General features: G+C 37.5%; 1 protein-coding gene across 1 annotated transcript in view; it reads right to left on the bottom strand.

Moving 5' to 3' along the window:
* CDH17 (cadherin 17) overlaps nt 1-15,616 on the bottom strand; it is a 79,077-nt gene that overhangs the window by 46,165 nt on the left and 17,296 nt on the right. The window contains exons 2-3 of the mRNA XM_007488115.2: nt 13,840-13,910; nt 343-444 (exon numbers count right to left, since the gene is read on the bottom strand). Of these exons, the coding sequence (XP_007488177.1) occupies nt 343-444; nt 13,840-13,890 (153 nt within the window). The 5' untranslated portion in view covers nt 13,891-13,910. The remainder of the gene's footprint in view (nt 1-342; nt 445-13,839; nt 13,911-15,616) is intronic.

The raw sequence follows: 15,616 nt of genomic DNA, 5'->3' as shown, positions 1-15,616 counted from the left end.
ACAGTGTTGGGTTCTAACCAAACTGTCTCCTTTTCTAAATTAGGAGTTCAAACATCACTCTTGTGGCAGGGAACCTGTCCCCCACCCTGAGGAACATCTAACACATAAGAAGTCATTAGAAAATACAGCATAATTATGCATCCCCTTGTAATACTAATGATACCTTCCCTCTCTTCAATTTAATCTCTATAAATTTATTTGATAAAAATTTCTCAGTCTATGATATTAATTCAGGTATGGTTGTGTTATTCCTTAGTTAAAGGAATTCAAGGTCCACTGTTAGTGGACTCACTAAAATGAGAGCTCTTAATGCCCAAAGGTAATGAATTAAATAACTATTACCTGAAATATAACTTGATTAGTTTTTTCTTCACCTTCAGATATAGAAAATACCATAGGTTTCAAAGGTCCTCTGAATTCTCCATCTTGACCATATCCAGTCATCTGTTAAGAGAGAAAAGAAAAGTAAATTATCCTGGCTATCTTTCTTGAAAATCCACACTTCTTTTTGCCTGGTTAAAACTTTTAACAGTTGATCTATCATGGATTAAAATCATGTGTTGATTGTCAGTGTAAAGCTGATCTCTGTCACAAATTCCTCCAGGTTTTTAATGTGGTTTATGGGGTTCCTTCTGGCTTGAATATTTCTTACAAAGAAATAAATACCAGATAACTGAGTGATAGAATCACAACAGAGACACTCAAAAAAAGTTGTGTGAAATCTGGAAAAGTCTCTACTTCCTTGCCGAAAGAGCTGGAATGGACATTCCTATAAATTACGTGTAAGGGTAGGGTGGGAGGGTATAGCAGGTATTTCAAACCATTTTGTGTAGTAGCTTTGGGACTTGAAGACCCTGAAATAACAATTTTCTGTCAACTAGTTTACAATGGAGAGTCACTTAAAATAGGACATAGCATGGTGAATGATTAGACTGAGGGAAATAGCCCCCATCTGCCTTCTGTCTTGCTTAAGTATATACGTATTACATGGTTTTGTTACAGTTGTGGTTCTTATTATTCTTTTTTTTGAGAAAGAGGGATAGAGATGGATTCCATGGAAAAGACAGAGATGTTATACAAAGAAAAGGATATTAGGGGGGCAGCTGGGTAGCTCAGTGGATTGAGAACCAGGCCTAGAGATGGGAGGTCCTAAGTTCAAATCTGGCCTCAGACACTTCCCAGCTGTGTGACCCTGGGCAAGTCACTTAACCCCCATTGCCTAGCCCTTACCACTCTTCTGCCTTGGGGCCAATACACAGTGTTGACTCCAAGAAGGAAGGTAACGGTTTAAAAAAAAAAAGAAAAAAAAAGAAAAGGATATTAGTAAACTTTTTCTTAATGGAGGAGTTCTGTATAGGATGCTATTTGGGATGAGGTCGAGGGTGAGAAAGAACAGAACAGGAAGGAGGTCACTATAACCAGGAAAACATCATCAGCTGCCTAATGAACAAATAAGGGCAGAATCAAGGTCACCTGTAGTAGAGAGGCTTTTTTCCCTTCCTAGGATGTGCATATTCATGAATGTGAAAGTGGTTCAGTAGTGGCCAGATGTGTGTGTATGTATGTATATACACAGATATGTACATAGGTATATCTGTATAAACGAATAGAATCAGACATTCAAATAGTATGAGAATAAAGAAAGAGAAATCTAACAAATACATCACTAGACTTGTCTAATCTTGGCTAACCTGCTGTTGATTTTTAATAAAAGACAAAAACAAATAAATCCTCACTGAGAAAAGCCATACTTGTTGGAAACCTGAGCAACATATTGTTCCTTCTTTTACAGCCAGATTTTGAAAGACCAGCTTCATTACTCTGTTAATCAACACTTCTTGTTTAACACAAAAATAGTGTGTTTGCTTATTCATTAAGGAGGACAGTTTGGCTTATATTGGATTGATGAACACAGCCTTATTGTTTAAACGAACACTGAATGGAAAGGAAGGCTATTTAAAAAAAAGGATGAAAAGGCACCAATCTCTGAGATTTCAGAATTAGGCCCAGTTTTGCCAGATAACTACCTATGGAATATTGGGATTATTTAATCTCTCCCACTTTCATTTTCTTCATTGGTAAAATGATGATGACCAAACATCTTACTCCTATGTGCCAGACACTGTGCTAAGCCCTGAGGTTACAAATACAAGCAAGAAAAACCATCCCTATTTACATTCTGTTGGGGGAAGATAATACATAAAACACAATCATTTTATTATAAATATATTATCATACATGTAATATATAATGTTATATAAATAAAATTAGAATATTAAAATTATTTTAAAATAAAATGATAATAATTTAAAATAATTATAAAGAATAAATTATAAAATAAATAAATAAAAATAAAAGGGAACTAGAGAGGAAAGGACAGTGGGGTGACACATAAGATGAAATGCCTCATGAAGAATCCAATGGCCCAGTAACCTGCCTGTCTCAGTCACAGCCACTGCACAGAATACAAGTGAATTACCCAGCTCAGTCTGGCAGGAACAGTCCCAGCAGCTGAGTGCCCTGTCCAATGCAGGCCAGCAGTACACCAAGCCAGTAATAAGCCAGTTTAGCAACTCGGCAACCTGCCCAGCTGAGATGGCCTGCCCTTTGAGAAGGTAGCCTGGTCTACTAGTAGAATGAGTCATCTATCAGCGATGTTCTACCCCACAGTGAATTTTATGAGGATTCTTCAGAGAAAAGAAGATTATCAAAGACCTACCATTCCAGAATTATAATATATATATATATATAATATATGTATAATATATATATAATATAATCTTGGCCATGAGTGTCCCTTATATGTGAGCCTTATAATTGTTATACTTTAATTTCATGCTCATTTTCCCACCTTTCCCTAGAAACCTCAGGTAGCAGTTGTCCCTCTTGGTCCCCAGTCTTCCAGTGCAAGTAAGATTTGGGAATAAACCCAGAGGGAAGTGCTACAAGAAGGATCTAATCTGGGAAGGCATTTATGAATAGATGCTGAATGAAGTGAACAGAATCTGGAGAAGGAAAACAACTCTGAAAGATTCCAGAACTCTGATCAAAATAGCGGCTAATCATGATTTGAGAGGGCTGATGGTAAAGTTTGACACTCACCTCTTGTCAGAGAGGTGATGGACTCAAGAGGTACATTTTCAGACACAGTTATTGTATGTATATTGTCATATTGATTATGGAGGAAGGGGAGGGGAGTTTGTGTATTACTAGGGATAGTAATAGTGATGGCAAAAAAAAGAGCATTAATGAAACATTTTAAAACACTCAGAAGAGAACAGAAGGAAACACATATAAGGGGGGACAAAATTATTACTATTATGCAAACTAAAATTTCATCTTATTTGATTAAGAAGTCTCATTTTAGCCTGTAAAGTATTTTTTTTAACTTTCATTCAGCACATTAGCTATCCCTCCTAATTTTCTTCCATTTACAAATTTTAAAAGCATACTATCAATACCTTTACTTAAGTCACTGGCAAAAATTGTAAAATACAACATAATATATTCCTGGGATATTCCACTAGAAACTTCCTTTTAGCTTATCATTAATCCCTTGATCGTTTTTTAAATCTAGTCATTCAGCCATTTCTAAATCCATCTTGCTTTTTAACTGTTTAAATCAAATATATCAAACAGATATTCTGAAGTGTAGCTGAACTAGATAAAAAATGAAATTAGGAAACATTTAATGAAACAAGTAAAAATAAAATAAAATAATGTTTATGTGTGATTTTCTAAATCAATAAGTGACCCACAAGCATCTTTAGGTATGGTTTAATGTCCCCCTTTTTGCGTTTGACACAACTAATCTAGACTATGGCTCTATCTTGTACACAAGATTATCATGAAAGACTTTGTCAGATGCCACTAAAATCCAGCTAAACTCTATGATTTTCCACTGATCTATCAATCTAGTAATTCTAACCAAAAAAGGACATGAGGTTAGTTTAGAACAGTGGTTCTCAACCTTTCTAATGCTGTGATCCCGCAATACAGTTCCTCATGTTGCAGTGACCCCAAACCAAAAAATTATTTTGGTGGCTACTTCAAAACTGTAATTTTGCTGCAGTTATGATTCAGAATATAAATACCTGATATGCATTATGTATTCTCATTGCTACAAATTGAGAGGTTGAGAACCGCTGGTTTAGAAGGACCTATCTCAATGAAGGTACTTGAACTCAATGTGAATCAGAATTATTGCCTTTCCACAAAAACGTTCTTCTCCTCTTGATTTTAATATTCTATACTTTTAATATTCTCCTGAGCTTAATATTAACCCAAGACCATATATTCAAAACCTTGTAGCTACTGCAATGTACTTTTCATAGTACAGTGAGAAAAAATGCTGGATTTTTGATTAGCGGTCCTGGAATTAAATCCTAACTCTATTCTCTTTCATGTACAACCATAGGCAATTTATTTAACTTTTATGGGCTTTGATTTTCTTGTTTTTAAAATGAAAAACTAGAGATCCTTTAAGGTCCCTTCTAGCTCATGGTTCCATGATCTATGCTGCTTTCCTCTACCTCCTTTCTCATATTTAAGCAGTTCATAAATCCTATTGATTTCACCTTTGTACCACCTCTCATATCTCTCATAGCCACCACCCTAGTGAGGTCTTATAACTACCTATGTTGACTATTTACTACACCTGCTATCAGGCTTCCTCCTCTTTGTTACTTCCCAGTTCTATCCATCCTTGATATTCTTACAGAATAATCTGCCTCATGTAGGTATTTAATCATGCCAGAATTATCTTTGAAAATCTTCCAAGCTACCTACTGCTATCTGAGTAATATTTTAATTCCTTTTTCTGGAATTCAAAACCTATCTACTAATCTAATTCAAAACCACTATCCTAGTATCTCAACTTTGTGCCATCATCCTCCTATCCTTTAAAGAAATCAATTTGACTAAAAAATACCTTCCAGCCCTAATGTATGTATTTTCATAAAAATCATTAAAATTTTGTTTGAGAAAAATTTCAGGCAAAGAAACTTGCTAACTCCTTGAATCAAGAAAATGAACTGTTTGGAAAAAGAAGCCTGAAGAAACTTACACTGCATCAGAAGATCCAGAATGAACTTTGGGGTGTAATTGATTGAACTGAAGGGAGTTGAACACATTTATTTTGAATGTAAACTGTTATGTCAAAGGGGACTTCCAAATTGGCTTTTTGTCAATGCACTTAGCAAACATTGGTTTTGCTTTCTCTATCTTCTATTTCCTTTTTATCTCTAACTATTATAATTACCTTTTAGAAGGTGCAATAGTGTATACACCTGTAGTTAGAAGATTTTTAGAAGTATAAGCCAATTATGTTAAATGATCAATTGGGGAGACTAGTTTCCCAAATGATCACAAGGGGATTGTGAAGATGGGATTAACTCTCCCCTGCCCATTTTTAGATTTAATCATCAGAAGCGTATACACCCCACTTATCCTTAAGTATGGAGAGGTCTGTGATCCATGTGTGCTATAGTGAGTGATGAATCAAAATCGACTGACTTCCCCTTGGGCAGTCCTAAGCAAAGCTATAGCTGCAATTGGTCCATGTAAAGTAGAAGGAAGGCACAGGAAATGATGAAAGGAAGGGTCTTTAAAAAGTGGCAAGAACTTCCTGTGACCAACTCTTTTGCCTTGGAAACTGACCTAGAAGCTTTGGCTTGGGGATCTTGGACTGCTCTTCAGTTTTCCCTTAGGATGACCATGTGGGTGAGTGAAAAAGTCTAACTCCCTTTCTTGGCTTTTCTGGAGGTACTAGTCTCCTGAGAGACCCCTCATCTTGAAGGCAACCTCGTGGCTAAACCCTTGTTTAATTTTACCTCTGGGCCCTCTTTGCTGGGGCCTCTGAAGCCCTGCCTGGTTCAGACCGGGCCAGAGTAATTATCTACTCTCTCTCTGATTTCCTTAATTTTACTCTTTCCCTCTATTTTATAAATAAATTGCTATAAAATCATCGTGACCTGAATAATAATTTCTGGCAACCACATTTTTATATATTTAGACCAACCTTTTTATTTTAACCCTTACATTCACACACTACAGTTACAGAAGATTCATCACAGTCAAGATCAAGTCAAAATCCTTCAGAGTTACAGATAATCTGCTAATAAACAAACTGTCCAAAGGCTTTCCCTGCCTCTCTCCCAGACTATTTCCCAAAGTTGTTTTTTAAAACTGAAGGATAAATCCAACTTTGTAAAGCTGACATTAAATTCACATTTGACATTTCATAAACCCAGGAAGTTTAGGGAAGATCTTTATTTTAATAACTTTACACGTGGTAGAATGTTAAAGCTGGGATAGTTACATGGAGAGCCACATGGTCTAATTATTGATTCTGATTATGTAATGAATGTGATTACACAAAGTCTCATGAACTTTCATTAATTAAAGCCCAAAGGTAACAGCATAAGACAGAGTATATGATCTAAAGAATATTTTATCCAGTGTTGGATAGTTTTTTAATCCTACGTGAAGATATTTTTAGGAGAATCTTATTTTTTCTAACTTCTCTCCTCTCACCTACAAGGACACTTGCTCTCCTTCTGATAGCATACTATGTACAAGTATATATAAAGCCCTTGAGGATAAGCATTGTTTGATTTTCATCTTTGTACCATGGTGTCTACTTTATGTTTGTTTAAAGGAGGTTTTCCTGCCAAAGATACTCGAGTTGTTTGCCATTTCTTTCTCCAGCTCATTTTACAGATGAGGAAACTGAGATAAACAGGGTTAAGTGACTTGTCCAGGGTCACACAGTTAGTATCAGAGGCCACTTCCTGACTCCAGGTCCAACACTCTATCCATCATACTACCTAGCTGCCCACCTGGTATATAATAGGTACTTAACAAATGTTTGTCAAGTGACTAATTGTTGGCTATGTGGCAGAAGGTATTCTTTTTCAGGAATGAATTTGACAACATAGTCTCTTATTCATTCTTACTCTCAGATTCTGTACATCTGTCATCTTATAAATGAGGAAACTGAGGTCTGTTCTAGAAGGGAAAGGGCCATTATCTTGCTCCTGATGCATTGCGCTACTCCCAAGCTATAGTTCACAATATTTCATATTTGGAAGCTAAAGTCATTAAAGCACTTTCAAATCCTTTATAATTAATTAATAAGAGGAAGCCCAGTGAAGTGAATAGAGAATTGACCATCAAAGCAAGGAAGTTCTGGGTACAAATTCCACTTCTTACACATCCTGGTTATGTGACCCTGAACAAAATACAGTCTCTCAGAAGGTGCCAGCCTAGGGAGGGAGAATGAAGATATCACAGTTCCAGTCTCTCTCTCTCTCTCTCTCTCTCTCTCTCTCTCTCTCTCTCTCTCTATATATATATATATATATATATATATATATATATATATATATATGTCTGTCATCTCTCTCATCCCTCTTTCTCTGCAAATATAGAGATAGTAGATAGATACATATAGATATGATTTACAAAGTATTTCATGTGCTTTATTTCATTTGAGCCTTATAATAGGTACTCCATATATTTTATCCCTATTTTACAAATGAGGAAATTGAGCTTCAGTGAGGCTGAGGAAAAGCTAGTGTCTGAGTCGGGATTTGAACTCAGGTCTTCTTTACCCAAAATCCAGCCCACTCCCTATGAAGTCATAACTACTCCATTTGTAACCATAAAGGCACTTCTGTATTCAAGACATAACTTCAAATCAAGCTGCATTAAAACAACGATGTAGAATTTGTCAAAGTAGGTTTTCAAGAGCATGCAAGGACACAGGAAATGCCCCATGGCACACGTGCTGCTTGGTGCTCTGTTGCTGCCCTGGGCATCAATACTGATGTGGTTGGTACAGGGCTGGTTCAGTACTGTAGCTTCGCTCCTGGGGCTTTCCGAGGACAGCCAGTTGACAAGACTGTCGTGTCATAGGACTCCATCAGAAAGAGGCCATGGTTGGCTCTCTCCAGTATATCAGTAACCCATTCTGATCAAATTGTTTCCTAGTTCTCTCTCAGTATCCCTACGTTCTAGTTATACCCTAATGATAATAATATATCATCCACTAATTTGTCTAAAATTTTCATGAATTTATTTATACTTGTAGTCTATCCCTCCATTTAATGTAACCAGATGCTAACATTTATTTTTTCTGTAAAGTAGAATTTCCTTTAAAAAAAAAAAAGACCTCTTCCAAGTCTCAGTAGATACACCCTTAGTATTCTAATTCTGGTATTCCAGGTGCTTCAGTGGATTGAGAACCAGGCCTAGAGACAGGAGGTCCTGGGTTCAAATCTGACCTCAGATACTTCCTATTTGTGTGACTCTGAGCAAGTCACTGAACCCCCATTGCCCATCCCTTATCACTCTTCTGACTCAGAACCAATACTCAGCATTGAGTCTAAGTCAGAAGGTAAGGGTTAAAAACAATTCTAGTATTCTAGAATGTGTTGGCAGGTAGGTAGGAGAGTGAAAGACAGAGTGCCAGACCTAGAATCAGGAAGACCCATCTTCATGAGTTCAATTCTGTCCTCAGATACTTTACTAGGGGTGACCCTGGGCAAGTCATTTAACCTTGTGTGTCTCAGTTCCCTCATATGTAAAATGAACTGGAAAAAGAAATGGGAAACCACTGCAGTATCTTTGTGAGGAAAACCCCAAATGGGATCACAAAGTCAGATGTAACTGAAACAACTCAATAACAATTCTAGAATGTATCATTTGATTCATTTAAAATTTTGCCGAGTTCCAGATTCTCTCCTTCCTCTAACCCCTCCTCTACCTCTTGAGAAAGAAAGCAATATGACACTCATTATACACTGAAGTCATGTAAAACATATTTCCACATTAGCTACATTGCAAAAAAGCATGAAAAATTAAATATATTCTTTATCCCATGCATATACCCTTACTAACTTAATTTATCTTCCCTCAAGTTTTATCTTCCTAAACTTTTTTTTAGTTTGTTATATATTATCCTCTAAATGCTTCCTCTGATTATGATGTGGGGATGATCTGAAGCTCTTAAGAGTTACATGAAGGGAGCACCTTTTAAGCTCTGGCAGGTCCTAATAAGTTGAGAAAAATGTTAAGGTAGACCCAGTGGCATCCCAGGTCCAAACTAGCTCATCCTGGAAGCTTCTCTCCAGAGTACTAAATTCCAGGGGAACCTAAACTATAGCAACCCGTGACTACCAACCATGAAGCTGTGGAGAAGTTATAATCTGAAAGAAGTTCTTCCACTCAATCAATCAATCCTTGATGTATTCAGGTAGAGGCAGCTAGACTGTACATTGGGTGAAGTGTTGGCCCTTGGAGTCAGGAAGACCTTCTTCCTATTTTCTCTTCAGTTTTGGAAGCATTTCTTAAGTCCCGAGTATGTGATAACTGGAGTAGTGAATAGAATACTAGACTTGAAATCAGAAAGACCCTTGTTCAAATCCCTTGCAGGCTCATACTAACTCTGTGACATTGGGCAAGTATGACTTCTTTCAACCCAGTTTCCATATCTGCAAAATGGAGATAATTAATTCATCTACCTCATAGGATTATTGGGAGGCTCGTCTAGAAAGCACTTTGTAAATTCTTTAATGGTATAAAAAATGCCTGCTCATCTATAAAGTGAGTTTGAGAAGGAAATGGCATGCCACTCCAGTATCTTTGCAAAGAAAACCCAAATGGGATCACAAAGAGTCAGATACAAATGAAATGTCTACACAATAACGAATGTGAGCTAAAGACAGAAATGAAACAATCTCTCCCCTCAAGGAACTTACATTCCAATGAAGGTGATACCATGTATCCTCATTCATTTTATATAAATAGATAAATATCAGAGACTTATAAAATATATTCAAATTTAGAGGTGATCAAGGTAGTGGAATGAGGTTGAGTGTGGAAGGGAACAGGAAATCCCTCATGTAAGAGATGGCTCCCAAACTGCATCTTGAAGGGAACTAGAGATTCTCAGAAGATGATCTTAACTTTTCTATCAGCGTTAATTCAATTTTCAGATAAGTGAGAATATCTATAGGAAACTTTGATAAAAATAATTGACAATTATATAGCATTTGAAGGCTTAATTTGTGTCCCTAAAAAAATTCTGTAAAGTAAAAGGGGAGAAGAATAAGCACTTATTAAGCTCTGCAACAGGGCAGGCACTGCTTAGCATTTTATAAATACTATGTTATCTTATTTGATCTTCACAAACACACTGGAAAGTAGGAGCCATTCATATCCCCATTTTTCAATCAAGGAAATAGAAAAAAACAGAGATTAAGTGACTTGCTCCAAATTCCCATATAGCTGTTTAGTGTCTGAGACTAGATTTGAACTCCAATCTTCTTAATTACAGACCCAGCATTGTAGGCACTGCACCATGTAGTTGCCTCTAGGTAGGCAGTCTAAACATTCACCCCTTCTTTCCTTGAATCTTTTAGAATCTCTATTTTCCTTCAACACTCCACTCAAGCCAGACTTCTGACATGAAGCCTTCTTGATTCCCATAACTGCCGCTGCCAGATGGCATTGGTGCTGGAGTTGGGGTCAGAAAGACCTAAGTTCAAGCCTTGCCCCAGATAAGCACTTTTTTAAGACCTTACACAAGTTCCTTACCCTCTCTCTGAAGGGGATAAAGACAGCCCCTGTCTCACAGGTTTGCTATAAGAATCAAACAGAATAACATGGGCAAAGCACATTGCAAATCTTTAAATAAAGAGATAAATGCTAGCTATTGCTAACTATTATAGGTGTACATATGGTCTTCCCTTAATAAAGCATAATCTTTTTGGCATGAACTGTCTCATTTTTCCCTTTGTGCCCCTAGTACCAAGCACACAGTGATCGATTAATAAATGTTTGTTGATCAATCATTATTCCTTTTGTACAAATATTGAAATTGGGACTCGGATTGGTATAAAGAGTTACCCAGGATTTCATAGTTAATAAAGGTCAAGGCCAGGATTCATGCCCAGCTCTCTCCTGATTGTCAGCCCAACAATGCCCCCTGACCAACTGCCAATACATGATAATCACTGTCCCAAGAACAATAGCAGCTCTTTGCCAGTACCCAGAGGGGGGTACCATTAGAAAGAAATAATTACTGAAGGATAGTGTTTGACTTCAGGGCTCAAAGTTCAGGTCTCATATCAGGACAACTCATCTCCCTTCCTGTCCATTAAAACTACTATCGGGGCTATAAAAGTTTCAACTCTATGAGTCACTAAAGTTAATATGTCCAGGACTGAGAGGAACAAGCAGACCGTCATAAATGTATAAGAAGACACTGGAGTGGGTTTCTTCAGAAATGGCTCGGAATCCCATCCACCCCCAACTCTATGCATATCTCTGTAGATTTGTAAGGGACCAAAGGAACCAAAATAATGGAGGGTGGTTCAAACATGGGTCAAACCAATATTGAACCAAGAACCAACAGGCATACCTGTGGGAAAAACCAACGAAAGCTCCTTAGAATTTTTATGTACTAAATTGTATAATTGATTCAGAGGAGAAGCACATTGAACTGGATGAACAGGACAGAAGTTCAAGTCTCTCCTCTGATATATATTGGCTATACAACCAAGGGCAAGTCATTCCTCCCCTAGGGCATCAGAGAGCTCCCTAATACAATAAAGGGCAGATAAGGTGCCCATCTTTCTGATAGACAAAGTTGCCAACTAGAGTGTGACTGCTGCCCATACAACAACTTGTTGGAGTCATGAGTAAGAGCTGTGAGGCAGGAAGATGCTAAAGGTAGATGAGCAGCCCTTTTGAAAGGGGTTCAGCAAGCCTTACACCAGAGGGGTTAGTCCTGCCTGCACATCCATATGAATAAGAATAGAGTAGGAAGAAATTCACCTTCACCCTAAACCCTGTAAAAAAATGAATTTTCACTTCTTGGATCCAACTCAGAGAACTACATTCCTCCAGGTTCTCATTTCCACAGTTCTGCATGGACAAGATAAGGATCCCAGATATACGAATACAGTGAATCCAAAGGTAACTAAAATGGAACTGAAGCTCCTTCACTTCGCAATATTCTCTCTAAGGATAATTTCAGGATAGTTAGATAGTACAATAGATAGGATGTTTCATCTGGAGTCAGGAAGACTCATCTTCCTCAGTTTGGATCTGACCTCAGTTACTAGCTGTGTACAAGTTGCTTAACCCTGTTTGCCTTAGTTTCCTCGTGTGTAAAATGAACTGGAGAAGGAAATGACAAGCCACTCAAGTATCTTTGATAAGAAAACCCCAAGTGGGGTCATAAAGATTTGGACATGACTGAAATGATTCAATGACAACAAAACTGACTCTTGCTTCCATTTTATATTCTACTTCAAAGTATACAAAGTATTTTTCTTAAAACAACTCTGAGAACGAAGTAGTACATTATTCTCGTTTCACAAATGAAGAAGCTTAAACAGAACTTAGCTGTAAAAAACAAAAACAACAAAAACTTCAGTTCTGTTGACTCTGTTGGGCTAGCCAGCAAACTCCAAAGCCTTCCCCAGAGTGAAATTGCTCGGAAACCAGGGGTCTGGTCTGTTGGTATTTCCAGATCTTCATGTTTTCAATCAGGTTCCACTCCAAAAAAAGTCATAAAAATCCTGCCTTGCACCTTTACAAAACTAAACCTGGAGAATGATTGAAAGGGAATTTACCAAAGAAAATAACAGAAGTCATTTCTATTGTAACCTAATCTTCACAACTCAATTTGGGGCTTTTCTTGGCAAAGATAACAGGAGTAGTGTGCCATTTCCTTCTCCAGCTCATTTTCCAAATGAGGAAATTGAGGCAAACAAGGTTAAGGGATTTGCCTTGGAGTCACCAAAGTAATAAATGTCTGGATCCAGATTGAACTCAAACAGATGAGTTTTCCTGACTCCACTGAATAAAATAATTAATAAAGTGAATTTAATAGGGAAAAAAGAACATTAGCAATTCCCTTTCCTCCTTAAAACAAACAACCAAAAACAAGCCTAAATGAAACCTCCAGGGGGCAGCTGGATGGTTCAGTGGATTGAGAGCCAGGTCTAAAGATAGGAGGTCCTAGGTTCAAATCTAGCCTCAGCCACTTCCTAGCTGTGTGACCCTGGGCAAATCACTTGATCCCCATTGCCTAGCCCTTACCACTTATGCCTTGGAACCAATATACAGTATTGATTCCAAGATGGAGGGTAAGGGTTTTAAATAAATAAAAAAAATGAAACTTACAACATTGATATGTGGTGGAAATGAAAGAAACAACTTTACCTCTTAGTGATTCAGACAGAATTTTTGATTTTTTAGAAATAAAGAATTCAGCAAAAAGACATGGAAAAGTCCAAATATCACTCATGTTCTTTGGATCAAATTCATTAGATTGTGTAAGAAACTTGAAATGTTGCATTTTTCTTTTAATGTTTAAACATCACCCAATTGGTTATAATGGTTTTTAGAGACTAGAAGTGGGGTGGGGAGGCTTTTCCAACAGAAGAGCTCATGATTTACATCCACTTAATCTTGGGAATGAAAACAATGTAAACTATAAATCCTTTCCATCCACTAACCTGGATTGGAGCTTACATTTGTTTTGCAGGATAGTTTTTAACAAAGATGGATGTTGCACTCTGATTTACTCATTATATGATGATCCATCCTCTATTCTGTCCCAATCTTCTACCAAGCTGGGGCAGGAAGGACCCTCCTTGACAAGTTCCCTCAACTAAAGGCAGGGAAGAGAAGGAAAGGAAATTTGGGGAGTTCTCTGGGGAAGAGGGGAGGAAAAATAAGGGAGGAGCAGGAAAGGGACACAAAATACCCAAGATGTTCAGCACACTGTCTAGTGAAAAACAGAAGGGAAAACTCTGATCTTACCAAATAAAGTAAAATGAGTAACAGTGAATGAAGGGAGGTTTGAGTCAGCATGTTTTCTTCAATTCAAACTTCTGTGGAAAAAAAAAACAGAGATTAGAATAATTAATGACTGTTCAAATCATCGGTATTTCCACTTATGAAAGATCAATGTATTATTTTTTTGTTCTAAGGACAGGATAAAAGGATTGAGGGCTTGATTTAGAGTCAGACAGCCTTGGGTTTAAATCCTATCTTTAACACATACTTAGTTGCATAGTGACTATGGGCAAGTTAATTAAACTATCTCAACCTTAATATTCTAATCTGTAAAATGGGGAAAATAACCTCCCTCATAAGGTTGTTGTGAAACTTAAAAGAGATTTTCCTAAAATAAAGAAATTTTCTGTCTCTTTCTTCCTTTTTTCTCTTTCTTCCTTTCCCCTTCTGTCCTTTTCTTTCTTCCTTCTCTCTTCCATACTTTCTTCTTTCCTTTTCTTCTTTCTCTTCTTCCCTCCTTCTTTCCTTTCCTTTTTTCTTTCTTCCTTTCCCTTTCTTTTTTCTTTCTTCCTCCTTTTCTTTTCTTCTTCCTTCCTTCCTCCCTTCCTTCTTTCCTTTCTTCATTCCTCTCTTTCTTCCTCAAGACATCCTTTTATAGGGAAGAATTCTCTATTGTCTGATTAGCTGAATTTATGCTCATTTCTTCTCCTCACCTTTTCTTTGTCCCCCTTTGAGCTGGGAGTGTGTATAAAAAGTGCTTTGCAAACCCAAATCCTTAAAAAAAAAAAAGAAATTGGTCATCCAATCCTAAAAAAGTATAAATGGTCTTAGTCCTTACTTTGTCTCCTATTCCTTATTACACCAAATCTTGCCTGTGTGACTTTCAGTCCATTAATTAGCCTTTCTGGGTCTCGGTTTCTTGTCTGTAAAAGGAAGGGTTGAACTAGATAGTTTCTTTTTTTTTTTTTTAATTTTAATATTATTTTATTTGGTCGTTTTCATACATTATTCACTGGAAACAAAGATCGTTTTCTTTTCCTCCCCTCCCCTCCCCCCCCTCCCCCCCCCCCCCCCCCCCCCGCCTTTCCCTCTCCCATAGCCAACACATGATTCCACTGGTTATCACATGTGTTCTTGACTCGAACCCATTTCCCTGTTGTTGGAGTTTGCATTATAGTGTTCATTTAGAGTCTCTCCTCAGTCTTATCTCCTCCAACCCTGTAGTCAAGCAGTTGCTTTTCAGCGGTGTTTTTACTCCCACAGTTTATCCTCTGCTTGTGGGTAGTATTTTTTTTTTAGATCCCTGCAGATTGTTCAGGGATTGCATTGATACTAATGGAGAAGTCCATCACCTTCGATTGTACCACAATGTATCAGTCTCTGTGTACAATGTTTTCCTGGTTCTGCTCCTCTCGCTCTGCATTACTTCCTGGAGGTTGTTCCAGTCTCCATGGAACTTCTCCACTTTATTATTCCTTTTAGCACAATAGTATTCCATCACCAACATATACCACAATTTGTTCAGCCATTCCCCAATTGAAGGGCATCCCCTCATTTTCCAATTTTTGGCCACCACAAAGAGCGCAGCTATGAATATTTTTGTACAAGTCTTTTTGTCCATTATCTCTTTGGGGTACAAGCCCAGCAGTGCTATGGCTGGATCAAAGGGCAGACAGTCTTTTATCGCCCTTTGGACATAGTTCCAAATTGCCCTCCAGAATGGTTGGATCAATTCACAACTCCACCAGCAATGAATTAATGTCCCCACTTTGCCACATCCCCTCCAGCATTCATTACTTTG

This window comes from Monodelphis domestica, chromosome 3 (assembly GCF_027887165.1).
Source record: "Monodelphis domestica isolate mMonDom1 chromosome 3, mMonDom1.pri, whole genome shotgun sequence".
NCBI lineage: Eukaryota > Metazoa > Chordata > Mammalia > Didelphimorphia > Didelphidae > Monodelphis > Monodelphis domestica.
This window is presented reverse-complemented; position numbering and strand designations above follow the sequence as displayed.